A 26,811-nucleotide genomic window follows, 5' to 3' on the forward strand; every position below is an offset into this window, starting at 1 on the left:
AGTTCAGGAGTTCTGTAAATGTTCCTGTCACTTGTCTGGAATGTTAAGTATTGCAACGGTTCCACATTGCTTGCAGCAGCTACAGCTCTGAAGTTTTCTCCAAAGAAGGAGTAGAGAAATTGAGGTGTGCAACAGCCAATTCTTGCCCAAAGCTCTTGTCCTTCCTCCCTTCTGTTTGAAAGAGAAGTAGCAATAGCAAACGCAGCTTAAAAACAGTGGATGGATAGCATAACTTAAATGCAGAATTCCTATTTTTTTAATTCCACAACTTGTAATGGAAAACTGGTAAAGGGTGTTCAGAATTTTTAAGACAGAAAGTAGTAGAAAAGTCTTTTCTCTCTAAAAGACTCCCTGCAGCCCTGCGTGCTCCATCTGTATTGCAGTGCAGTGCACAGTTGTGCGTTTTCCACCCAGTTGTGCGTTTTCCTCCCTGTTGTGTTTTCCCCACAGTTGTGAATTTTTCCCCACAGTTGTGCGTTTTCCTCCCCGTTGTGTATTTTCCTCCCCGTTGTGTATTTTCCTCCCAGTTGTGCGTTTTCCCCTCAGCACAGGAAGGGAGCAGGCCCTGCCCACGCTGGCACAGGGATCAGCCCACCTGGAGCTCCAGCCCACCTGCAGCTGGGGGCAGATGCCTCAGGAAAAAACCCAAACCCAAAATCTTCCCTCCTACCCTGACTGCTCTCCCAGCTTGTAATTAGTTTTGGCTCAGAGGGGTTTCTGAGCCCTTTGTGCTCAGATGTTGAACAGCCATTAGGAAATTTCTGTGCCTTGTGCATGGCTAGTCTCCCCATCTCCTCACACAACGTACATTAAACATACAGCTCACTTTTTTTTTTTTAATGTATAATCTGGCTCTAAATTAATTTGCTGGTTAGTAGTTATAGTTTTTTACTGGAAGAGATGTTTAACAGCCACTCCCAGTCCGCCTTCTTGATGCCATTCCAGATTTGATAGGCTTTTGTCGTGATCCCTGTGAGATATCTCATGGGAGCTATTATATACCTTTGATCTTATTTTTGCCTCTTGCTTGATCATTTTAAGATCTGTAAGAATTTTTTTTTTGAGGTTGAGAGAAGAACTGCACATAGCAATAAAGGGTGGGTAGATGGGCGAAAAATTGATTTGTTGAGTGTGATATTTGTGTTTTATGGTCCATTCTCTATTCCTTTCTTTAATAATTTTTGGAACTGCTTTGCTTTTTTCCTTTTCCTATTTCACACACTGCACTGATGGTTTAATGAAGCTGTGAATCAGAATGCTGGAGTTTTGCTGAGCAGTAATGATACACTGAGAGCACATTTATATTTGAAGCTGAGGTTGCTTTCCTCTGAGAGATAGATGTGTTTGTGTTTACCTCTATTTAATTTTGTTTGCTGTTTTTATTGTCCACTTAGTCTCATAAGGGTTTTTGTGATTCCATGGACTCTCTGTTATCCTTGGTATCTTAAATTACCCACTAGCATCAGCAAACTTGCAAGTCACTAAAACTGATGTCTTGATCTTAAGCAATGAAAGAAATGCACTATTTGCTCTGGGCTGCTGGAATCCAGTGGCTTATATATCATGTTTTTGGAATTATTGAGCAGGAGACATTGTTGTAGAGTGCTTGTACAGCTTGCAGACTGAAATTATAGATATGGAGACCTATGTCTCTTTCTAGATAACTTATTTCATATTCCAGATATGAAATGGTGTCTGTGCTGTCTTGTCTGCAGAGACTTGGGAAAGTTCTATGTCTGTGTTTTACAGGGGGTTGATGAGGTTGTATTTTATAATCTCTTTGCTTTTCTGCCTTTTGGGACTGTATAAGTGACCTGAAAACGTCATTCCCTAATTATTTGGGCAAAGTTGTCAGCCTGAATATATCAAAACCAAAGAATTTGCACAAATACAGAATGAAAGTGTACTGACTCTGTTGCTCTTAGATGTGAGCAATTTCTTCTGTAACTTGGGTATTTGATTTTCCAAAAGTGCTCAGTAGCCTCACATTTGAGGGATTGCTTTCTTCTTTTATTTTCTCTTAAAAGATAATTCTAAGATAATTTATAATTTTCTTAATAATTCACTATTTTTAGTAGGTAGTGTTGCTTGATGCCTCTCAAAAATACTTTTGTTGCTCAACCCTCTATTGTCTTCCAGGCACAGGAAACTATATTCTGTACTCCTGTAACTACTACTCTTTACTTTTGTGACAACAATATTAGCATAAACAAGCAGATTAAATAAAGGATGAGATTAAAATAATCACAGTGAGGAATCATCCCCTCCCTGCCCTGCTCAGGGCTGTGAAGTGTAATGCTGAGAGCATTGCATGTTGGCTGCCTGCGTGCATCATATCAGCTTACAGTCAGCAGCAGAGCCATGCTATTGGGCAGAGCAGTTGGGAATTATTATTTATGCAGTTGTGTGTGCAGCTGCTATAAAGGCCAGGCTGGTTTCACAGCAGCAGGGAGAGCCCTCCTGAGTTTGCTGTGTGCTGGACTATGTGTGCTGTGGAGAGAGAGACGCCTGGGAAGGGATACAGGTTAGAGGGAGCACTTACAGTGCACTTCAGGAATGCAGTCCTTCTATCTGATACTTTGGTTGTTTTGGCTTTTTTCCATTTTGATTAATTGATACTGTTTGTGGTATCATTAATCAAATGTTTTCCACTAACGTCTTCTGCCTGTTGATGACTATTTTCTTTAGCAGTGCCCTTTTTTCCTTTTTTTTTTGAGGAGGAAGTGTGTATAAAGGGAAAGGAAGTCTTCAGTAATTCTTTCTTTCTCCCTAGGGCAAAAGATAAAATACAGTTTTATATGCAATATTTTCTTTTTAAAACAATAGTGAAATAATATTTTTGTTCTCGTCTGAATTGTTAATGCTGTACATTACTCTTCAGAAAGCTTCCTTTGGTTGGAGAGTGTTTTATTTCTTATTTTAAAATTTATTGTTAAATTTTCTTGTTGGGCAGAGACAAGATTATTGCTGATTCTTAATACTCTTTCTTCCTAAGGAATGTGGTTGTGTTCTTCAGAAACAACTACTACAAAAGTAGTTTTATCTGCCATATCTGCCTTTTGAGGAACTGGGTGAAGCAGGGCCTTTTCTGCTTCCAGTCACACAATATTGATGTCTCCTGTATTCAGTGCTGAAACCCCATCTTCTTTTTCCTTCCTGGAGAAGGCAGGAGGGGAGAAATTGGCACAGAGAGGCCATAAATTCACTTTAGGGCTCTTAGTAAGCAGCTGCTTTTAGAACCTGTAATGCAAATTGATGTCTTGTTCTTGTTTTGTGTCACCCATTTGTATATTTTTCTCAGTTTTTAAACTCTGATGGTGTAAACTTCTTTCATTAGGAAATTAACTACTAAGGCTTTGTTTCTGTGGAGTTAAAACAGGAACAGTGGTCTCTAAGCCTTCTTGTCCTCTGTGTATCTTTAAATCTTTTATTTCTGGAAATGTGGTTCTAACTTTGAGTTTCAGTGAATCAAAAATACTGGTCTTGAGTGTCAAATTTCTGGATATTTTAAAGTAATGCTGTGATGAAACATGAGGATTTATACTTATCTGACATTGTTGAGTTTTGCTTTCTTCCATCACTGCTTTGCAGTCGCTGTTCCTGAAGCAAACACTGTGGCATGTTTTCAGGAACACTTCTCATGGATAAAAAATGCTACTTTGATTTTTTAAGATTTTTAAGCCTTCTGATGTTTGCATTTTTGCAGTAAACTTTTTCACACACACTTTCTGTAAATAATTTAGTGTTTTACATTCTTTATAGAAGAAATTTGGTAGACTCTTAAGTTGTCCAGTGTCATTGGAGAGGTGGCACTGTCACCCTCCAATCCACTGTCTCTTTTAGAAAACTCTAAATGTTAGAATCAGAAAATAAACTTCCCTTTTCTTCACCTTGAGAGCAGTGGTGTGTGTGCTCATGTTGTGTCCTATAGTGACAGTGAAACATTTGAGTTCGCAGAGTCTTGTCACTGCTGCCCCCTGAGATATCTTGATTCCAGTAGAAATGGTTTGTTCTGTAAAAGGCAATGTTAGCCTGCATCTCTTTGAGGCCGTCCACCCAGTGGGTTATGTTATTCTTCCTTGCTGTGATAAACAGATCCAACTGTGTTTACTGTGCATGCAAACTCGTGTGTGCTGTGTGTGGCTGTGCAAGGTGTGGCAGGGCTGATGACTGTGCTCTGCAGACGTGGAAATGTGCATTGCAAGCAGTGCTGGCTGTCTCCATGCCAGCCAGGGCCCCTGCTTCATCTGCATTGCCAGGCAAGGGTGGCAGGCTTTGCCCAAATGTGTCGCAGTCATGTCATTGCCAGGGACCCAACCCTCCTGGGAGCTCTGACCATCAAAAAGGGATGGTTCTGACTGACTGATTTATCACAGCTGTGTAGTTTTTCTTTGGGATAATTTTTAAAATGCAGTCAGCTTCACTAGAAACCGTGAAAATTCATTTGGTTATTCCTCAAGTGTGCAATTTATTTATGTCTGTAAAACATCAGAAATAACCACTCAATGGTAAAGATGCCAGTTCTACTAAAGAACTCTATCCTCTTTAGTATTTTTCAGTTTTAGTTTTCAGTTGAATAAGATCAAAAGCACAAGTAAGTGACTCATAAACATGAAAAAAGGCAAGAAATAGAAGTGTGGTGACTTAGATGGTAGCCAGTGTTACCATCTGCTTCTGGAATCTAGTAGGCAGTTGTGCCACTTAATATTAGTTGTGTATAACAAACATATTGCCTTCATGGGGCTTTTCTGGTTTGGGTTCTGGTTTTCTAAGGAGCCTCTCATTTCAAATTATCTCTCAGTTATTTAGTCTTCTGTGAAAGCGTTCTGATTACTTGTGGCTATATGGCAGGACTGGTGCATTTTTGACATTGCGATGATGAAACTGCAACAGCAAACAAAGTTCTCTGTGTCTGTTCATGGCAGCTTTCAGAACTAAAGGAATCTGGAGGCTATAAACAAATTTTCTCAGTGTTTTAAGATGGAGCTTCCTGTTGCTTCTGTTAACAGTGCTTAGGGATCTGAGGAGGCAAAACTCCTGCAGTTTTACTGACTTTGATCAAAGTCAGAATTGAAATGTACTTGTGTGCAGCTGAGGTGGTGCTCAGAGGAAGGAGTGTGTGTAAAGGTACAGTGTTAATTTTGTTAGCTGAAATTATTTAGTACTTCTGACCACTGTGTTATGTCAAATGTCTCATGCACACAGCCATCTGTCTGCTTTTTGTGCCTTTGAAATGCTTCAGTTTTTAAGAGAGGGAAATGACTGGACATATTTCCAATCAGCTGTGAGATACTGGGCTGACATAAACCTGATCACTCACTTCCACCTGGAATCCCTCAGACTGAAAGTGGAGTGGGGATGTTGTCCTTTTAATCTTCCATCCCATGACATCTGACTCAGGGTGATGAGGAAAACAGCTGCCAGCTCTCCCTCTTGCAGGAGGAGAAGATCCTGCTGTGTCTGGTCTTTCTGGTAGCCCCTGCTTCAGGTTCTTCCTGTGGCTGTTCTCCTGTCAGTCTGTGCTTCCTTGGAATCAGCTGCTGTTGCTGTAATACCTGCAGTTTTCTGCTGTGGCTGCTCCTGGTTTGGATAAAGCCAGCTTTGTTTTCTGGGTGTTCATCAGTGCCTGTGGGTGGAATGGCAGTGCTGGCAGTTCAGAGACAGCAGGGCCAGGCTGCAGGAGTGTCCCCACTGCAGGCCATGGAGCCCAGGGAGCTGCTTCTGGCTCCTTCCTGCAGGTAATCCTCAGAATCACACCACTCATGTTAAATTTGTAAAGTTCCATGTGTTTATTATTGTGATTTTTAATAACTGGCTGGAGGGAATCTGAATTTTTCAACTTGTTTGGATTTTTTGTACAGTAATTTTTTCTCCACGACTGCTGTTTCACTGAACTGGTAATCTTCTCTCAGATCCAGTGTTGTTGGTAGTTAAGCTGTTGCCTGAGTACTCCCACAGTGTTTTCCTTCCCACAGTCAGGAATAAAGGACATTGCTCCCTACTAAGCCTTTCTTTTGCTGGCTAACGAGTGAGCTCAGCTACATGGGTCACTTAGAAAATATCCTCAGTTCAATGCCATTTGTGGAACAAGAACTTAAAAAAAAGAAATTATTATAATTTGGAGTGGAGCTTAGTCCTTAGCCAAAATCCCCTTTAAAAAAAGGCAAAAACCATTGGTCAGTCACATGCTTTTTTTTTTGGCTCTAATTTGTGGTCTTTGCTGCTCTTCTGGATGTCTGGTCTTAAATAGAACATTATAAAAAAAGACATTGCTTTTCATCTGTATTTTATGTTTAAAGTCTCTTTCTTTCTGCTTGTAGATTTGTTTGTAAATGCATCATAAACAGACAGCCCAGAATGAAGAAAGCAAGCAGGAGTGTTGGCTCAGTGCCCAAAGTGCCTGGAGTAAATAAAGCTCAAACAAGTGAAAAAGCCAAACCAGAAAACGGCTCCTCAGTGTCTGCAGTAACAAAACTCTCCAAAACTGGGACATCAGCATCTCTTTTGAAGGTAATAACCAGTAGAACATTCTGATTATTTGTATTTTTTTAAAAATAAAGCTTTAGAAAGGGTAGAATTTCCAGGCTTGTCTTTAATGCAGCTTAGACTGGAGGTTTGCATGGGTAGCTGGAGGGAATGTGGGTGTTCCAGAGGGCTGGGCAGGGTGACAGGATCTGGTGTGTCATTCATGCTGAACTTTCATTCTGCAGCAGGAGATGGAGAGCAGAGTGCTGTGCAGCCCTTGGCTGCTGTGCAGGAGGAGCAGAGGGGAAGTTGTGCTCTGACCAATGTTATTTGTTTGCTGTTGTGCTTGGATGGTGTCAGTGACTAATAGGATTTGATAGGAGTTATTTACCAATTCTGAAAAAAGAACTAATGAAGTATCTAACATGAGAACTTCTTTATATATCAGTGATCTGAGTTGGGTCAGTGCAGCTGAGTTCTTCTGGCTGTTTTGGCCTTTGCTTTGTGTTCAAGTACTGCTTGAGCTGAATTTTCACAAGTTGATTCTTGCTCCCAGAACAAGTTCAAAGGTGGAGGTTTTCTCTTACAGTAGGAAAACAGGGCAGTGTATGGAGGAGCAAATGGCTTCCAACAAACAGTCAGACACACTGAGGAGTTTTCACCTGGGAACAGCCACATCTGGGCTGGATGGATGGAATGAGCCTGCCTGCTCCTGCTCTGCTCCTTTTCCTGGCATGGAGACGTGGCTGGATGCAGCTCCTGCTGCTCTCTGCACCCAGGGTGCAGTGCTGGAACAGAGGAACAGGGCAAGGAGCAGGGGCCTGAACCACTGTCACTGACCCACAGGGAGCCACAAAGGCCATTGGAGTAACTGGCAAATAAAGATCCAGAGTTAAAGAAGTGTAGGAATTGAGGTCTCTCTGTCAGAGCCCTGCAGGATTACAGAAGTCAGAAGCTGTGTTCCATTTCTCTTCTTCCTTTTCCTCTATGGAAGAATGGTTAATACTTTCGCTGATGAACTTGCAAGCCAAGTTTCAGGGAGGTTTTCTCCCAGTGCCCCTCCTTTCTTCCATCACCCAATGCATCTTGCAGTTTTCTTAGCTTTAAATAATCTTTTGATGCTTGTTGACACTACATACTTTGTATTTCTAGAAACCTCTCAAAGCAACTAAAGCCCTTTGTAGTTTACTTATCAAGTTTCTGATGTCATTCCTCTCAGGGAGATAAAGGAGGAGGATGATGTGACACTGAACAGATTTGACCCAGTATGCTTTCACAGTTTTACTTATATTAGTAACACTTCTGGCTATGTTTTGGTGTGGGATTGGAATTCATGACAATTTATGAGTTTAGGCACAATGAAAATTTTCTTTTGATTACTGAGGCTTATCTCAGGTTTATGTTCAACCAGGCTTACTCACACACTTGGATGTCTTTTACTTGTTATGGTGCTGTTGTGCCAGCTGTGTGACTTAATGATAGTGATGAATCTTCTTTGAGTGTTCTGTACTTATATAACAAAGTTGTTTGTGGGGCTTTTTATTTACTGGTACTGACAAATCACATAATTTCTGGCTTGAAAGAAGTATCAATAGAAGTTGCATTTTTAAAAATACGTTTTTAAATATGATTTTGTATTTGATATTGTTGATGAAACATTTGGCATATTGTTTTCCTCATAGAGGCTGTAGGATATTCTCTTAGAGTTGATGAATTGGTGTGTGTTATTAAATTAAAATTTCATATTCTTTGACAAAAATAAAAGCTGGCATTAAATAACTTTATTGCAGTGCTTACTAATTTATTCAGTCCTTTGAGGTGGATATTGAGTGAAAGGCTCCTATTAAAGATTAGAAATACAGTACTACAGCAGTCTTGGTTCAGTCAGTAATAATGTTGCAAAACAGAACATTATTTTTTAATTATAGCATCCCCTTTATGATACAACCACAGGCCAACATTCAGCTTTGGGTGGGCTTCTTTTAACTGCATTGTTCCATACATTTGTTCTTTCTTGTGGAGTTTTCAAATGTATGGACAATGAGCACAGGAAGAAACTTGGGCCCACCCTTGAGCAGAGCTGAGCCTGTCCCAGGGTCTGGTTCCCAATGCCCTTGGTCGGTTCCTTCTCTGCAGTTTTTGTCTCCCACTTTGCCCAGCACTTGGGTAAATGTTCAGCACCCCACACACTTTATTGGTACAGAAATTTAACTGCCAGCCACTTTTAATCTGTAAAAAAAAAAAAAAAAAAACTCTACAAATAATATATTCTTATTTTTAAGATCATTATTTTTTGACTTCTTCAGCTAATGAGCTTGCTACCATTCCCAGCTGTAATTAGACAGCAGCTGTACTTCAGACAAATTGCAAAATCCACTGTCCCTGAAAAGCCAGGACGTGGAGACCAATATTTGAATATTAAAAATTAGAGTGTGTTTTCAGTATTCATGTGTCTAGGCTTCTATTCTATTTGCAAAATGCAGTCACTTAATTACAGATTGTTGTGAAGTTTGATGTTTGAAAAACTCAAATGCAGCAACAACAACCATCAAAGAAAATCTTAGGCAGGAATAATTATAGATATATATAAAGGGATTTGAATGAGATGCAGTAAATGGGATATACCTGTTGAGAAACTGAGATGAAATGAATTGTATAGGTCATTATTCAAGTTTCGTTGCACTGAAAGAAAGTGGTGAGAGGAAAACAGAATATGAATTGTATAATTATAAAGTGGTTTTTTAATACAGAAAAGCAAAATAGGTCTGGATGAGCATTTCTAATTATGAGATTTTCTAATTTTTCATATTTTAATGTAGGAGTTTTTATGCTAAGCAGGATGGCACAGTTCTTAGTAAATGGGAAAAGTTGTTTAATAAATATGCAGCATTGCTTTTACTTCAATTAAAAAGATATGCTACAAAAATACTTTGATTTTAAAGGTTCTGAATGGTTGCCATTGTGGAACATTAAGGAGAGAGCTGCTGGTTTGTAATTTTTCCAAAGCTTTGCTAAATAGTTTTCTTTGCCAAGAGTATAATGTTACAGCTTTGAGAAGCTGTTTACTAATTGGCTGCAGAGGAGGCAGTGCCTTCCAACCTAGACCAGAAATAGTTTATGGGTAAGTCAGAAGAAGAATGGCTGTCTTAAATTCCTTTGTTCAGCACGGACTGCAGATGAGTAATGTCTGAACCTGTGTGTTTCACTTTGAGTTTTTTCTTCAAGCTGAGTCACATCTTGACCTATTTGGCTTTTACTTGTACTGTAAGTGTCTGAAAGTTTAATCTCATTTCCCCAGTCTTTCAGCAGGGTAAAGATGCTGACAGCTCATAGTCTGTTTGAACCATCACGTTTGCAGGAGGGTGGGCAGATCCAGCAGCAAAGCAGAAAATCAGTTCTGTGCCTTTTTGTGCTACCTGAGTTTAGGCAATAGTTGCACTGGGTTGGTTCCCTCCCCCTGTGCCACCATGCCCACAAAATGAGCTTCAATTAGATACAAAATCTAATCACAGGCAAACCAGGATTGTTGTTCATCAGTAGTTTGTGCTCAGCCCATCCTCACCCATGAGCTGGGTGGGCTTTATGGCTTTTGTAGCCCTCTGATATTTTTGCTTTCCTATTTATATTTCCATTGCCTGTGCCTGTTTGCATGGCTGTGTGACATGGCAGACCAGGGAGCTGCTCTGACTCCTGGGAGGAAGGAGCCCTTGGAAGAGCTTTGTTTGCACAGCAAACAGCAATGGCATTTCCATAGCAGAAAAGCCAGCTTTAGATGCACATCAGACTGGATCCTTTGAGTGATGTGTTTTCTTCCAGCCTTCTATAAACCTTCTCAGAAGGCTGCACCATTTCTGACATGATTTCAATAAAAACATCCTTGTCCTAGAGGATTTTACCCTTACAAATAGTTTTTCCTCTCTGTAAATTTTCTATATTTCTATCAATTCATGCAGAGTAAATATGTTCCCCTCCCAAAGCTCCCTTTTGTTTTGTAGCTGCTGTCTGTAAATGGCTCAGATCCCATCCATTTCCACAGTGCTGTGCTCAGTGTTCCTAGCTGTTCTGGAATTGGCATTTGCAAAAATAGACTCTAGAGAAGAGAGTGACATGCAACTATTTTTTAAATTAAGCAAATGTACCTTTATTCTAAATATATAGAATTTTAATGTGTGCAATATGGTTTTTAACATGGATGTGTGTGGGAGCTGGAAGTTACAAACTTGCAGACATGATGGAAAACAACTGGTTAACCCCTCAGCAGTACCTTTAGCTGGGATGTTGGAGGAGAGTTCAAATGTGTTATCCAGCTGAATAATACAGTTGCTCAAGAATGCTGCTAGCACAGCTGTTTCCTTTTAATTTTTTTTTATACTCATATAATGGGGAAAATGTTGAGCACATTTTGATTTTCACCGTTTGAAAAATTGTATTTTAAAGAGTATAAAGCCTGCCAATTAATGCTTAAGAGTTTGGTATTTCTAGACTTTGCTTTATTCTGAAAGATGTATTCTCTGTTTGGGAGGCTGGTTGATGGGAATCCTGTGCTTGCTGCCTAGTCACATTCCAGGCAGCTTTGTGGCTAACAGTAGTTTCAGGAACAATCATATGAGGTTAGACAAAAAGTCCATCAAACAGATACCCCATCTCTTAAAATTCCCTAGAAAAGAGCTTGAAAGCAAGGCAAGGATATGTGGTGAGAGTGGCTTTTCCCCTGCCTCTGTCCTAGTTTCTAGTGGTCTGTAGCTCAGTATTTCTAGCTAGAAACTGTATTTTGCTAAGGTTGGATTGATTTTTGTTCTCCTTTGATTTGAGCTTTTTGTTGTGAATTTGTCCACCAGAAAATATTTGATCATACTCAATTGAAAGATATTGTACTAACTTCCTGGTATTTGGTGGTTTCATTATCTAAGAATTGCCTTCATTCTTATGCATAAGCAATGTTCTAGACAAAATTGAGAAGTTTTACACTATGATGTTTTACTCTGCTTTAATTGCTTTTTTTTTTTTAAATTTTTCTCCTTGTTACTGAAAGATTAAGAATTTCTGGGGGAAAAGAGAAGACTCAGTTTCAATATTCACTCATATGTGAGGAGTTAAAGTTCCATTTCAGTTTACTGACTCTGCACAGTGCAGCACACTTACACTTTTCAGCATTCTTGCATAGACACATGACCTGTCAAATATGTACTTTTTTAGCTGAAGGAATCTTTAGCAGTAGAAATGTTGGCTGTGCAGAGTTCTGGGCCAGCTGTTATAAAGCTGCTTCTTCCCTTTTTTTCAGACTAAGAGTAACGATGACCTCTTAGCAGGGATGGCTGGTGGCGGTGGAGTGACCATGACCAACGGTGTCAAGGCCAAGAAGAACTCTTGTGTATCATCAACAGCACCTTCAGCTCCAGGGACAACCATGAACACTCTAGAAAACAAACCCAAAACTATTGCAGGTAAATGGATATATTGATTCTTAAAGGTGGAAGTTGGGGGCTTTTTATTTTCATTTAATGTATTGAGGATCCAGGCTGCTTACTGAAATGCTCAGTAATACCATGATCAAATAACACCTTCTAAACTATTTTCCTGTTTTTAATAATGTAATTGCTTTTTTGGAGGGTGTTCCTTTTAGTTTTTTTCAGTACTGACTATGCAACTATTATATAAGATGAAATAATATAATTAATTTAGAGAATCATAGATTTTTTCTAAAATTGTCTGTGTAAAAAATCCATGACAGAAGCACTAAATCTCTAAGATGAGTTGTTACAATGAACATTTTGGATGTTTTGTATTGCTTTACAGAAATTAAGTAGAAGAGCTTTCAGAAACTGTTGAGAAAAATGAAATCATTTAGTGTGTTATTGATATGGATTGAAATAGGTCTTGCCTTCCATTGCTGTGTTTTGGATTCAGTAATGCTTGCAAAGCTGTAAACCATCTGGAAATAAAGGAGTAATGATTTATCTTTATTTTTATGCAATAAGATGAAAATAGAGAAAACAGAAAGCGCTGAATGTTGGGTTAATGCTTACTTCCAATATTTTCTATGGAATGTATTTAACTTGTGTGCTCATAATAAATGTGTGTTTCAGAACGTCAGCCACTGTGTTGCTGATACAAAGCACACAGCCTGCTGTGACAGATACAATATTTTAAATTAATCTCCTAACTTTCAACCAACACACAGGTACAAGTTCCACAGCTAAACGTAGCGCTTCCTCTGGAAACAAAGAGTCCAGCTCCTCCAGGGAGAGGATCCGGGAGCGTTCCCGGCTGAGCCAGAGCAAGAAGCTGCCCCTGGCAGGGCAGGGCCCCGGCGACGCGGGGCTGGCCAAGCGCTCCCGCAGCCGCGCCAACCCCGACTGCGACGTCCGCATGAGCAAGTCCAAGTCAGACAATCAGATCAGCGACAGAGCTGCGCTGGAAGCAAAGGTGAACGATCTCCTGACGTTAGCAAAAACTAAAGATGTGGAGATCTTGCATCTGAGAAATGAATTGAGGGACATGCGTGCTCAGCTGGGACTCAACGAAGATCATCTTGAGGGGGATGAGAAATCCGAAGAGAAAGAAGCCATTGTTGTCCATCAGCCAACTGATGTAGAGTCTACACTGCTCCAGTTGCAGGAACAAAACACTGCCATCAGAGAAGAGCTCAACCAGCTGAAGAATGAGAATCGAATGCTAAAAGACAGACTAAATGCTTTGGGCTTTTCTTTGGAACAAAGGCTGGACAACTCTGAAAAGCTCTTTGGCTATCAGTCTTTGAGTCCAGAGATTACAGCTGGCAACCACAGCGATGGTGGGGGCACTCTGACATCTTCAGTGGAAGGGTCTGCTCCTGGATCGATGGAAGATTTGTTAAGTCAGGATGAAAACACTCTCATGGATAACCAACACAGTAATTCCATGGATAATTTAGACAGTGAGTGCAGTGAAGTTTATCAGCCACTGACATCAAGCGATGATGCCTTAGATGCTCCATCATCCTCAGAATCTGAAGGAGTACCAAGCATAGAAAGGTCTAGGAAGGGAAGCAGTGGCAATGCAAGTGAGGTGTCCGTAGCCTGTCTGACAGAACGGATACATCAGATGGAAGAGAACCAACACAGTACAGCTGAGGAGCTCCAAGCCACGCTTCAAGAGCTTGCAGATCTGCAACAAATAACACAAGAGCTGAACAGCGAGAATGAAAGACTTGGAGAGGAGAAGGTAATCCTGATGGAGTCCTTGTGCCAGCAGAGCGACAAGCTGGAGCACTTCAGCCGTCAGATCGAGTATTTCCGCTCCCTCCTGGACGAGCACCACATCTCCTACGTGATTGATGAGGACATGAAGAGCGGGCGCTACATGGAGCTGGAGCAGCGCTACATGGAGCTGGCGGAGAACGCGCGCTTCGAGCGGGAGCAGCTGCTGGGCGTTCAGCAGCACCTGAGCAACACGCTGAAGATGGCAGAGCAAGACAACAAGGAGGCCCAAGAGATGATAGGGGCGTTAAAAGAGAGGAATCACCACATGGAACGGATCATTGAGTCAGAGCAGAAAAGCAAAACGGCTCTGGCATCCACCTTGGAGGAGTACAAAGCCACAGTAGCCAGTGACCAGATTGAGATGAACAGGCTGAAAGCTCAGCTGGAGCACGAAAAGCAGAGGGTGGCCGAGCTGTATTCCATACACAACTCTGGAGATAAATCAGATATACAAGACCTGCTGGAGAGTGTCAGGCTGGATAAGGAGAAAGCAGAGAGCTTGGCCAGTGGCCTGCAGGAGGAGCTGGCACACACCCGCAACGATGCCAATCGACTGCAAGATGCCCTTGCTAAGGTAGTGCCTAAAATGCCATTGCATCCTAACATCCCATCACACAACGGCCTGTTGGCCTCTGTAGTTCTTTCAGAAGTAAAAGATTAATTATGAGCTTAATTGGATTGCAGTAGTGTTAGGACTGAGTACTTTCTCTTGACTTCTGTTATGAAAATGATGTCAGCATTTGAGAAAATTATATAGATACACTGAGCTACAGGGTGACTCTAGTGTTACTTTTTAAACTCCGCAACTTACTTCAGTGTCCAAATTTAAACAGTATTTAAGATACTCTACTAATTTAGTGCTTAAATTGCACACCTGCAAGACTTCATGTGCTGACTAGGTTTTGGATCAAAATATTTATTCCCAGTTCTGTTTTGACCCAAATATTTCTAATTTATGCAGTAGCTATGTCTAGTAAAAGTATTTACCATAATTTAATGTAAAAGCAAGAATCACACAATTATTAAATAACTTTACGTATGCATTTAAAGGTATATCTTCCTGAAGAGACAATTTATACCAAATTTAATGTATGAACTATCTATTAGCTGCAAAACAACATGTTAGTCATGCTCACAAGCCTGTTTGAATCAACCTTAATTTGAGGTGAAAAACATACTAAGATGATTTTAATAATTAAAGTTGGAGGGTGCTATTAAAATAAAAACCACTGAAGCAGATGACTTAAGGGCAGGGTATTTTGTCTGTTAAACTTGGTGCCTGCCAGCATTGCTCACCCTAAACCACAACCTATTTTCTCTTTTCTCTTGTTTTTCTGACACCCTATACATACATACATATATATATAAAGTTATATATATTTATATTTTAACCCTGTTGGGTTAATGTTCCTGTGCCACTGATCCCAGCCTGTTACTTATGTTACATTTTTGTGAGGCAGGATAAAAAAGCCTCTTCCCCTGCTCCCGAATGAGAGAAGTCAACCACTTCTTCCCTTCCCTGTTTTGGTTTTTTTTCCAATTAATTGTTTGCCAGACTCCTCTGAGAACTGCTTCAGCTCACTAAAACACCTCACACACAAATGTCACACTTGCTTAAGGACATCACTCATCACACAGGTCCAGCAAGCACTAAAACTGATGCACAAGAGACTAGGCTTTTTCTCTCTTGGCAAGAGAAAGGAAAAGTAAAGAGTTTTAACATTTCCCTTCCACCATGTCCATTTTCCATGGCAGGTGGATGTAAAATTGGATCAGCTGCTCATGAAACCTCAGCCTTGGTACAATGGTGGTCTTGCTTCACTTGCATGCAGGGCACTGCTCTGAGAGTAGCTGGGAATGCTCATTTATCCAGCCTGGGAATATAAAAAAGTTTAACTTTGGCCCAGAAAAGAGTTGCACTAGAACAATGTATAGGCAAAGGCCTAAATTTCTCCTGTATTTTTCTCTTTGCAGAAATAGATTGTAAGTGTGGTAGTTACAAAACAAAAAGTATGTTTAATATGCAACTGAGATTTATTCTTCTTTAGGTTGAAGATGAATACAGAGTGTTCCAAGAAGAAGCCAAGAAACAAATTGAGGATCTCAATGTGACTCTAGAAAAGGTTCGGACAGAGCTGGATGAAAAGGAGACTGAGAGGAGTGACATGAAAGAAACCATCTTTGAGCTGGAGGATGAAGTGGAGCAGCACCGTGCTGTGAAGCTTCATGACAATCTCATCATATCTGATTTGGAGAGTAAGTATTATGCATTTCTCTTGAGAGAAAGGATAATTTAAGGAAAGCTCAAGTAGAACACTGGAATATTGAAAATATTTTCACTTGTCTTTTGTACGTCTGAATTCAAGTCAGACTGGGTTTTGCAGAATCCTTACACACTAGGGGAAGAAAAAAATCAAGTTGGCTTAGCTTTTCCAGACCCACTTAGTATTTGGTGTGGGAATAAAACCTATGAATAGAGAACAAATGGGAAATCTACTAATACTGTTTTCAAGGTGTTCTTCAAAGTAGAAAACATGTGGTAGAAAACATGTTTACTGTGTACCTGTCTAGCTCTCTGTGCCTTATTCCCTCTCTGATCTTGGAGACCTGCTCAGACATTCCTACCACGGGCTGGAATTCTGCAATTAGTCACCATCTAATTAAGAACACGGGCAACTCTACCCTGGCAAGCTGCATTTGCACAGTGCTGCTTAGAGGATTTAAATATCTGTTAGTCTTCCATGTCATTCAAAGATGAAACAAGATAGCAAAAAAAACCAAAGCATGATTCCTTCTAACAACAAGGGAAATATTCATAGAAAGGGTTTTTAATTGCTCTGCTATCAAGAAAAGTTGGTGTCTTAAGCAAACTAAATTGTTTATTCAAGCTCAGTATCTTCAGACATGGCTGTGAGAGTTGTTTCCCTAAGCAATCCTTTTTTATCTTGAAAGGCAATCGCTCCTTCTCTTTACAAAATAGTTGTAAGTTTTTATTCTGAATTTTTTTCCCTTTCTGTGCAAAAAGATGGTCATTTTTGAGCAAAAACTCAAAAAGTTTGAACAGTTTTCTACTTGTTTTGTTTTGTCCATTGACTGAAATACACTCATGCAGGGAGCAGCACTGTAGTCAAGTAGATATTTGGGAATCTGCCTAGCAATACCTCATTACAAGGCAGCTCTGATTTTTAGATGCTTCTGCTTTGTGAGTACAAACCAGCTGTCAGATATTTAATTTCGACTGGTGAAAATTCAGGCAGGCAAACCTCTGCCAGGGGAAAAATTCTCAACAAAAATTGCAAAAATCTTTGTTATTCATTGGTCTTGGAAAATTCATGTGGACCAGCCAATGTCCTGACGTGATCCTTAGGATGAAGCAAGCTGTTGTTTTAGTTCTGTGCTGGAAGGAGAGTGGCATCTAGTGGCAGTAAGAGAGGATGGCACACGAGGAATTCTATAAACTTTAAAAAGTGCTTTTTTTCTGACTACTTGAAAACTCTGTTGATTTTGGGTGCATAGTTCAACCTCTTAGAGGAGTTTTTTCGTGAAAGTCTCTAAGTACTGACAGCAGAAAATTTCATGAAAAATCTGGGACTTAGCGGTAGTGCATGCAACATTTAAAAGATAGAATTCTAAATACAAAATGGAAAATTATAACTTAAAAATTTTGCTAAAGACGGACTTAACGCTTAGCAGAAAGGTGCCTCATAGATGAAGGAGTGAGCGTTCATTCCATTTAATGATTAATCAACACAAATAGTAATGTAGAAATGGGAAACACTCCAAGCACTTAGTGCATGCTTCACTGTGGGCTTTTCAAACACCAAGAAGAGCCACAAGGAACCTCCAATGGAACATTTTTCACATTAATCTGGGTATTGAACTGTCACATTGGAGCTGTTAATATGTCTGCCTGCAGAAAAAAGGATCTCTCTGATGTGTGCTGCAGGATGCAAGTTGCATTGATGAAAAGCACACAGGATGCTCCTGCCATGCATCCAGATGTGCTGAGAGCTGCAGTCACTGCAGCTGAGCTCTTACTGCTGGGATGAGGAGTTTTAAGCACAGTGCTTAAAGGGCCTGGAGGGGAAGCCTAGGGAGGAGCAGCTGAGGGCACCTGGTTTGTTCAGCCTGGAGGAGACTGCAGGGACACCTCACTGTGGTCTTCAGTCCCTGCTCTGTGACTGGTGACAGGACTTGAGGAAAGGGCTGCAGCTAAATCGGGGGAGGTTTGGGTAGGATAGCAGAAAGTTCTTCACCCTGAGGGTGGTTGGGCACTGGAACAGGATCCCCAGGATGACCCCAGGGCTGGCAGAGCTCAAGGAGTGTTTGGACAATGCTCTCAGGCACAGGGTGGGATTGTTGGGGTGACCTGTGCAGAGCCAGGATTGTGATTGACTCGATGATCCTGATAGAGGATATTCAAACTGAGGCTATTCTATGATTCTCTTGTATGTAAAAAATCTTAGAAATACTAAAATATTCAGTGTTTAATATCCTCCATGCTGTGCTGAGCTGAAACATCAGTGGGGAAGGCAGGAAGGACAGTGGGGAAGGCTGACACTGCACTAGATGGCGTGTTCCCTCTGGGTTTCACTCCTGACTCCCAAAAACTTGCAGCAGTCAGGTAGCCCAGCTGTCACATGAGTCATCTGCAGTAACTAAGTGGGAAACAGAAACCTGTTATTTTCCCAAGCAGTTAATAAGAGTTTTTGGGGAATTTTTTTACAGAAGAGTTTGACTCCTGATGTGCAGAAAATGTATATTTGTAGGTTAGCTTACCACTTCTCAAAGGTTTCTTCTGAAGCACAAAAATAATCATTGCTTGTTCTCTTAGCACAGGTGCACATAGGTTCTCCTAGTCTGTAACTAAAAGTCAGTAAATTTTTAGGACAAGTGTAGGTGAGCTAGAAGGTGGATATTTTTAATGTTCAATGAATAGTTCTTTTATGGAGCTGACAGTGTTAGTTTTAATTCTGCTATATTTCATTTGAAAAGGATCTTGACAGCAGTTATGAAATGAAATGTTTGCTTTACCATATTTAGGCCTTTTCTAACAAAGTGCTGGAAAAGTCAATAGGATGTTCATTTTTTGTGCCTTTTTTAACATTTTTAGTTTTGTGACTAATGGCAGACCCTTAAAAAGTCACCTTTCTTGCTGTACAGATGTATTGTCTGACATGTTGAGCTCAAAAGCAAGATTGGTCTACAAACTGCCTGAGCTTTGGTATTTGTGCCCAGTGCCTGTTCCTCACAGAAGGAAACTGTAGTTCTTACACTACTCTGTGTATTTGTGGTTGTGTTGGGATAGCCATTTCTGTGCTAAAGAACCAAAATGCTGTCCCAGTGTAAGGCATGCCTGTGAAGCCAGTACAAAAACTGTGAGAGTGTCCATTGTGGAACTGCCTGTGTCAGAATTACTTAATTTAGTGTCCCTTCCCAGGAGTTGTCATGTCATTTTTCCTGAAACTACTGCACATGAATATTGTTAATATTTTTTCCCCAGAAACGATTGAAATTATACAATTGAATGTTAGTACTCATTTTTATTTCATCGTGATAATATAACTGGCAGTTAGAATTTATAATTAGTAAAAATTGGAGATACAGAACATTGTGATACCTTTTCTCTGGTAGCCTTACAAAACTCTTCTTCCCACCCCCAGCTGTTAAGGTTTTCTTTACCATTTGTATCTGCATGTCCCATAATCTTTTTTTTTTCTGCCTCTTAGGCAGAGGCAAGGCCTTGTCAAACTGTGGCTTAAATCAATATAATTTTCTGAAATGTAGATGTAATTGGATCCTCCAGTCAAACACAAGCTTGCTGATTTGCCATTTTTAATTATCCTGTTCATTCATCAGAAGAGTCTCCTTGTTCTTCATTTACCCTAACATGTAGTTACTTTTTCTTTTATCTCAATCTTCTTTGTTGTCTGTGATCATTGAAGAATGAGACTGGATAAAGGTGGAAGTACCTGTCCTACCATACTGAAAATCCAGGCAGTGGAGGTGGAAAGGGTTTGTGTGTGTTAGAGAAGAATGTGGAGTTTGCAGGGATGCAGAAAGGAAAGGTGCCATATGGCAGCCTCTACCTGTTTTGACTACTTGAATTTTCAGGCTATTGTTGGTGGAAGAGGTGAAATCGCTTTCATTAGTCAGAATTTCTCACTGCATTTCAAATTCAGTTGCAGTTTGGTGGGGGGTATTTTTAGTCTCCTTGGTTGACTGGGGAGGAGGGAGAGGACTGTTTCCAACAACTGCTCTAAACTGCTCTGTATTATTTATGTACCTGCAGAATATCCAGACCATTGTGCTTTACTTCAAAGCATAAATACACTAAAATTTAATGGTGCGTTTCATAACTCACAGGAGCTCAGAACAATGGCACTACACAAGCTTTAACTGGGTGCATTTGTGGTTTCTGGTTTGTGGTTATTTTTAGATAGCTTGCTTTTAGTAGTACTGCAAATTTTGTTTTTAAAAACATATTTTTCTTTGAAGTGTTTTAAAAATTAAAACGAACGTCAACTTGATTTGTTCCAAAATGTATTTAAAGGAAAAGGTGGGGGGAGCAAGTTTTATAATTTGGCCTAAAGCTGGCCTCCTAGTTCTGAATTTAGCTCAAACAAGTTGTGTATCAAGAGACAAGCTAAAAATTGGAGGGCTTTGCTTAAGTATCATGGTAGCATGAGATTTGAGTGGCCCACCCTGTGTAGGCTTATCTTCAAAGCTTAAAGATCAGCTGGGTGCAGCTTAAAATGGGCAGTTTTACAAGGAGGCAATAAATACAGAAGTATCTGTCTATTTTTTATGTTCCAACTTTTCCAAGTTTGAAAGGTTATTGTGGTTTCATTTTTACAATTCTTGTAAAGAAATTAACTGTGACTTTAAAAGTCCCTGTACCTGGGGCTGTTGAGGAAGGTTTTGTGTATTGAACAGCCTAAATGTATTAGGCACCTTCAGTCATGTTGTGGAAACAGCATTGCTAATATACAGGAAAAATACTTGTTGGGATAATGAACCTGAACAAAAAAATGTATTTAGTCAGTTTCTCCATCATTTTAACAGTTTTTACAGTCACACAATGCTACAGAAATAAAACATCCTAGAATGCAAGGATCAGTGAAGTGACACACTGATTAGAAATTTATGCTGCTTCATTAGTTGTTTGGTTTTAAGAATGGAGTAATCAATCACATGGTGCTTGTGTATTGAATAAAGTCACAAATGAAGAATAATTGCAGTAGCCAGTCTGTCAGACGCCGCACTCTGCTGCTGGGCACCCTGCTGGGTGGCTGCTGACAGATTTAGGGACCCTCTCTCTCATAACACAACCTCACAGACTGTTTGGCTTTTTTGCTGTAAATATAGTTTGCTTTGACCTCAAATAGTAGCTTGATAGACAAGAATGTCAGATTCTTGGGGACACGGGCTCAGTTTTATCCCGGTGGAAGGCAGGGCTGTGAGTGTTGTGTCAGCTGCTTGGTGGCAGGAATTAAACTGTGAATCAAAAGGCTTCCTGTGGCTGCAGCTGATGTTTGAGGAGGGGAAACCCCCAGACATGCATGTTTTTAGGATCCTTTCATGTTAAATTGCCTACCTTGTTTACTTGCTCTTTGCTATTGCTTTGTCATTTTAGTATTGTGATTTGGGATTTGTATAAGAAGTGAGTTTGCTTATGCTGCTGCCCTTACCAGTCACAGAGGAGTGTGTACCTATTAACACCCTCTGGCAAATTATTCCCTCTCATACTATGTTTCTTCAGATGTCTTTGGTTATAAACATGTCTGAGTAAGTCTTCAAAAACATTTGCAGGTCTTTTCAGTTATTCATTTTCAAGTAAATAAATCCCTGACTAAGGTCTTACAGGGAATTTAACTTTTTTTCCAGATACAGTTAAAAAACTTCAGGATCAAAAGCATGACATGGAAAGAGAGATCAAGAATCTTCACAGGAGACTCCGGGTAGGTAAAAACCAAAAAAGTCAATAAATTGTCAGCTTAGAATATCTTCAGACCAGCTTATGAAATTGTGAAAAGATAATATCATTAGATACAATGCCAATAGAATAATTATTTCTGAAAGACAGGCATCACGGGAATATATTTACTAACCTACAAACACTAAATAATGTTAAAAATTTCTCAGTGTCACAAAGATATGATGTTGGGCTTAGGAGAAAATGCTCCTATGTATTTTGATGTGGAGTGTAGTATTAAATATTTTTCTCCTCCACTTTGAACATTTTGTCTCCAGAAAAGAAATTCCTGACTTCCAAAGTCTAGTTATTTCCAGCAAAACCTCTTCAATCTATCTTATGAGTTAGGTTGTGCCTGACACCGAACAAGTGCCTGTGTCGTTCCTGTAAATAATTTCCTTTAACAGCATAGGAAGACTATGAATAATAAGGATAACTTTTATTTTTAACTTCCACATTGGTGTTTGCAGGAGGAGTCGGCAGAATGGCGCCAGTTCCAGGCAGACCTGCAGACTGCAGTGGTCATTGCCAACGACATCAAGTCCGAGGCGCAGGAGGAGATCGGGGACCTGAAGCGCCGATTGCACGAGGCGCAGGAGAAGAACGAGAAACTCACCAAGGAGCTGGAGGAGATCAAGTCTCGCAAGTATGCAAATTACAACAGGGATAGGTGCTCTCTTCTGCAGGGAAAGGGCAGTTTGGAATCCAGTTTCTTATTTATTGAGGCTCCAGAAGTTTGTAAATCCTCTCACTGAGGATCTGTATTTCCGCTGCTTTATGCTGCTTTCGGTTATCATTGTATCACAGGGGTTCCACACTGTTGTCTCCTTATCACAAAAGTTTTACACCTTCTTGGTGTTTCTCGTGGGCAGCTCCTCAGAGCACAGACACTTTCTTCTTCACAAAGCAGCCAACTGACTCCAGTTCCCTTCTCACCCAGCCACCTCACTCTGTTATAGCACTCTTCTTCTCATTGCTTACAGACCTGTTAAAGTCTTTTCCTAATCTTTGATAATTGACCCAGCTGCAACTCCTTACTTTCTACACTGTCTTTATTATCTTCTATCCCCCTACAGCTTTCAGCATTTTACAACAGCAATATTTGTTTCTTTATACTGTATACTTAAGCCACCCAGGGTTTTACAAAACCAAGTTGGAGTGGAGGATTTTTCCAGTTTAACAGTTTAAAATTATTTGGCTTCCTGCAGTGTGAAAAACAAGCAGTGTTAGCTTTCCTGTACCATCATTAATATTTCTTTATTAGCAGTCAAGGCTTTTGGTGTGGTTAAAAACACAGCTGGGTTTTACCTGAGAAGAAACCTTCATCTAGTTCTGCATGTTACTTATTCTGTTTTCTTTCCACTGATAATTAGAGGTGCTTTCTATATAAAAACAAAAATAGTCCAAATTGTGGCTTGAATTAAGTGCTCCAGGTATTTAGAAGCTGAGTTATATGTCTTTCAGAAGTAATAAAGTCCTCAAATAGGAACATCTTGGACAGCACCATTTGAATCCTGACTACGTTGTCTCTAGGGGTCAGATCTGTATATGGTTTACAGTAATGATGCTTGTGATGTGGATATATAAAACAATTTTTTTCTGCATGGATGGGAATTTGGTGAGATTCACATTACATTTAGCCCAGCATCTAGGAGGATAGGAGATCCTTTCACAGGCTGTGAAACTTGGAGAAAAGCTAATGCTACCTAAAAATGTACACCAGGAACATATTCTTACCTCATTAGTATTAAATTGTATTCCGTTTATTCAGGTGGAAAAAAATTCTCCCCTCTGAGATGATTATTTTCATTTAGAATGATGAAATCCTTAAGTCTCATTTTTTTCCATCCATGTGTGTGAGTAGGAGTAGGAATTAAGCTTTATATCAAATATTGATTTGATAGACTTTTTTTTACCAGATGCTGAGCTCTGTTGCTGACAAGTAGTAAGAAATTACAGTGAAAATTTGAGTTGATAACCCATTTCTGAATTACAGTGGAAAGAAAGGCTAATGTAATGACCCATTTGGACCATAGATTTTCATTCAGCTTCAATTTGTGTCGATTTTTTTTAAGCCTTTGCATGTTAAAATGTGTTTTGAATGCCCTAAACGAGCAGCACGTTGACTCCAGGCAGGAGGAAGAGCGTGGCCGAGTGTACAATTACATGAACGCTGTAGAGAGGGATCTGGCCGCTCTGAGACAAGGCATGGGCCTGAGCCGCCGATCCTCCACCTCCTCGGAGCCCACCCCCACTGTGAAAACGCTCATCAAGTCCTTCGACAGTGCCTCCTCCCAAGGTGGGTCCCGCAGTGCCCCAGGCTGCCTCTGCTCCTCTCCTGGCTCACAGGCAACCTGCTTCACCCTGTCCTGGCTGAACCAAACCCACCCAAACTGGACTGCAGCACAGACAGTTCACTGCACTTCAGTGCAAGCATCCTTTTTTGTCTTGGCTTTATTTTTCTCTTTGCTGTCGCATTGCCAGTGACTCATATGCTGGATGCTTTGATTCAGTGCTCCTGTATATTAGAAATACATAAACACATATGACACACATAATTATAGCTGGGAGCACAGCTGATTTCAGCCTGATTATTAAAATGTGAACTTAATGTTCCAAATTAAGCATTTTAAAAGCCATGTAATAGCTAGAGCTGAGTTTATTTCTTTTAATAACTTATGTCTTATACTCAGAGCTCTGATGACAGTTAAAAGTAAGATCCAGCCAATATCACCTATTGAAAGATATAGGAGATATTTTCTAAAATGAAAGGAGTCTCACTCTTGAGGCAATGGACTTTACTATTATTCTGTTTGTGGCAGCAAGTGGTGCTCTTCTCCATAGGTGATCAGAATAAGGAGTCCAAGTAATTATTCTGAAATGAGAAACACTTGGGTTTCACCTTTAGCTGCATATGAAACCTTGTGATGATTAAAGTATTTCCCTTGCCGGGTCTTTGGGATTTGACTTTCATGTCCAACAAAGTCACCATAAGTTTAATGTAAAAATGCTTGGTCTGAAGCAGACTAAGTTAGCAGAGCCAGTCCAGTACTGTGCAAAGCAAAGCTGCTTTCCACTGCCTAGAACCAGGAAGTTTCAGATACAAAACCATCTCTGTTATTTAATAATTCTCTAAAGGCTTCCGTTTCCATGCTTGCTTGATTTCTTCACAGGTATTTACAGTTTTTTACTTTTCTACTGTTAATTTAGAGAGTTTTTTTTAATGTATTACTGGAGGAAGGTGCTTTCTTGCCCAAGTTAGTTTAGTTAAATGACAAATTCCCTGTCCCTTCTTTGGAATCTTTTATTTCAAGCTAATATCTGCCTTCTTCCTCAGCATTCCTGTCTGATCATGTTGTTAAATCATCAGATCACTGATTCACCAATTTAGAATTTTTTTGTTTTCATACATTTCTAAAAATGTTACTTGTTTAATCCCAAAATTTAAAGTATATCATAATCTAGTGCTCGTGGACTTTGATTAGAAGCTAGAAAGGAGAAGCAGGTGATAGAGTTTATCTTTCTTGTATTACCAGCAGAGGCAGGAACTGCTGCTATCTCTTTAATTGTCTGAAGATCAGAGAGCTAGTAATGCCATGATTTATATCTGCCAAGGTAATAGTATCCTGCACCTTAGCCTTGTCCACCCCCAGCCAGCTCAGGCTTTTACCAAGGATGATAGAAAGACAGCAAATGAAGGTAATTGCAGGGGAGTAAATGTGTAGGCATACTTTCAAATGACTTTTCAGTCAGTTGCTAATTGAAATTCTGAGAGTGTGATCTGGTAGAACTGGTAATGTGAAGTACAAGGTGAGGGTTGGCTTTAGCAGTCTCGTGTTGCACTGCAGAACAGTGTTGTGCTCACCATGGCTTCTTTTCCATGTTCCTCCTAGTTCCAAGCCCTGCTGCTGCCACAATTCCTCGCACTCCCCTGAGCCCAAGCCCCATGAAAACTCCCCCAGCTGCTGCTGTATCCCCCATGCAGGTGGGTGTTTCATGACTGCACTTAATCCTTCTCTGTGAAGAAGATTGTGTGAAACTACAGGTGGTGACATACAAATATTGGCTGATTTGCTGGGGAAATAAAGATAAAATGTTGCCTTAAGTAATTACCAAACTGTTCAGTCTAACAAGTGTTTCACTGAGAACCACGTTGGGAACTTGGAAGTTCTTGTTAAATATTTGCAACCATTGCTATTCCTGTGCTGTTAAAAAGCGTGAGAGGAAGACTTTATTTGCATTCCTTAGTTTTAGAGTTCAGTTTGTCAGTTCTTAGTCCTGTGCCTGGCAGGGAAACAGCAGTGATCCCTTTGGCATTGGACTGAGGACTGTGCAAAATCTGTCAGCAATCATCAGTGTAAATGTATCTTTCAATGCAGGCCTTACAGGTAGGATGGAAATAATTGCAGATTTCTGCTCTTTGTTCATTTTGCACTGGCAGAGTTTGGCCAGTGGGTGATGGTGCTGTGTGTTTTGTGCTGTCCCCTCTGAAGCTTTGTGCTTTTGCTCAGCTCTGCAGCAGCCTGGGTGCACTGAGATGGCATTGGCAGGACTCTGATGTTCAGCTTTGTAGATCTTTGCTGGCTTTATTACCTCACTTGCTGTGTGAAGTGAGATTTTGGCAGAAGCCAACAAGTTTAAGGACCAAGCAGATGGGACCAGGTTCATAAAGAAAAGTCAAAGAATGCATGTTGTTTTACTCCTTTAATATCCATAATTCTCCTGTTGCCATCAAGATATTGCTATCCCAGAGTTCCAAAACTTGATTTTCACTGTAGGTCAGTGTAATGATTTGGTAATACGTTCTCTCTGCCTGAATTGAGGACTCTGTGGCCATATCAGCTTTTAGTCCTCAAGGAACAATACCTGGAACAGACTGACTGTTCTCCTGTTCTCAGACTAGTGTAGCTTTTATTCACTTAAGAGTGAATTTCATGAAACAAATAGATAGCCTTAAAGCAAAGAGAAAGAATTAAATGGTTTCTTGGGAGAGCTTCTGCTTCTTCTTGTGGTTCAGTCACTCTTGACAGCAGTTCTCTAAATTAGTTAAATGTGATGAGTTTGCTGACAGATGTTTTGTTCCTATTGATCTGGCTTTATATTTCTGTTTATTTCTGCACTCTTGGAGAA

The 26,811-nt window shown here is 40.2% G+C and overlaps 1 protein-coding gene across 2 annotated transcripts in view; it reads left to right on the forward strand.

The window, feature by feature from the left end:
• The window catches only part of SPECC1L (sperm antigen with calponin homology and coiled-coil domains 1 like), a 60,877-nt gene that overhangs the window by 7,824 nt on the left and 26,242 nt on the right, over nucleotides 1-26,811 (forward strand). The window contains exons 2-9 of one of the 2 annotated variants that reach the window (XM_059484987.1): nucleotides 6,321-6,510; nucleotides 11,747-11,909; nucleotides 12,647-14,280; nucleotides 15,755-15,962; nucleotides 21,594-21,667; nucleotides 22,152-22,327; nucleotides 23,814-23,980; nucleotides 25,575-25,666. In XM_059484987.1, coding sequence (XP_059340970.1) covers nucleotides 6,358-6,510; nucleotides 11,747-11,909; nucleotides 12,647-14,280; nucleotides 15,755-15,962; nucleotides 21,594-21,667; nucleotides 22,152-22,327; nucleotides 23,814-23,980; nucleotides 25,575-25,666 — 2,667 coding nt within the window. In that variant the 5' untranslated portion in view covers nucleotides 6,321-6,357. Of the gene's footprint in view, nucleotides 1-6,320; nucleotides 6,511-11,746; nucleotides 11,910-12,646; nucleotides 14,281-15,754; nucleotides 15,963-21,593; nucleotides 21,668-22,151; nucleotides 22,328-23,799; nucleotides 23,981-25,574; nucleotides 25,667-26,811 lie in introns of those variants that run through there. The other variant, XM_059484988.1, reaches the window with a different exon arrangement.

The sequence above is a fragment of the Ammospiza nelsoni genome, chromosome 18 (genome assembly GCF_027579445.1).
Source record: "Ammospiza nelsoni isolate bAmmNel1 chromosome 18, bAmmNel1.pri, whole genome shotgun sequence".
Classification (NCBI taxonomy): Eukaryota; Metazoa; Chordata; class Aves; order Passeriformes; family Passerellidae; genus Ammospiza; species Ammospiza nelsoni.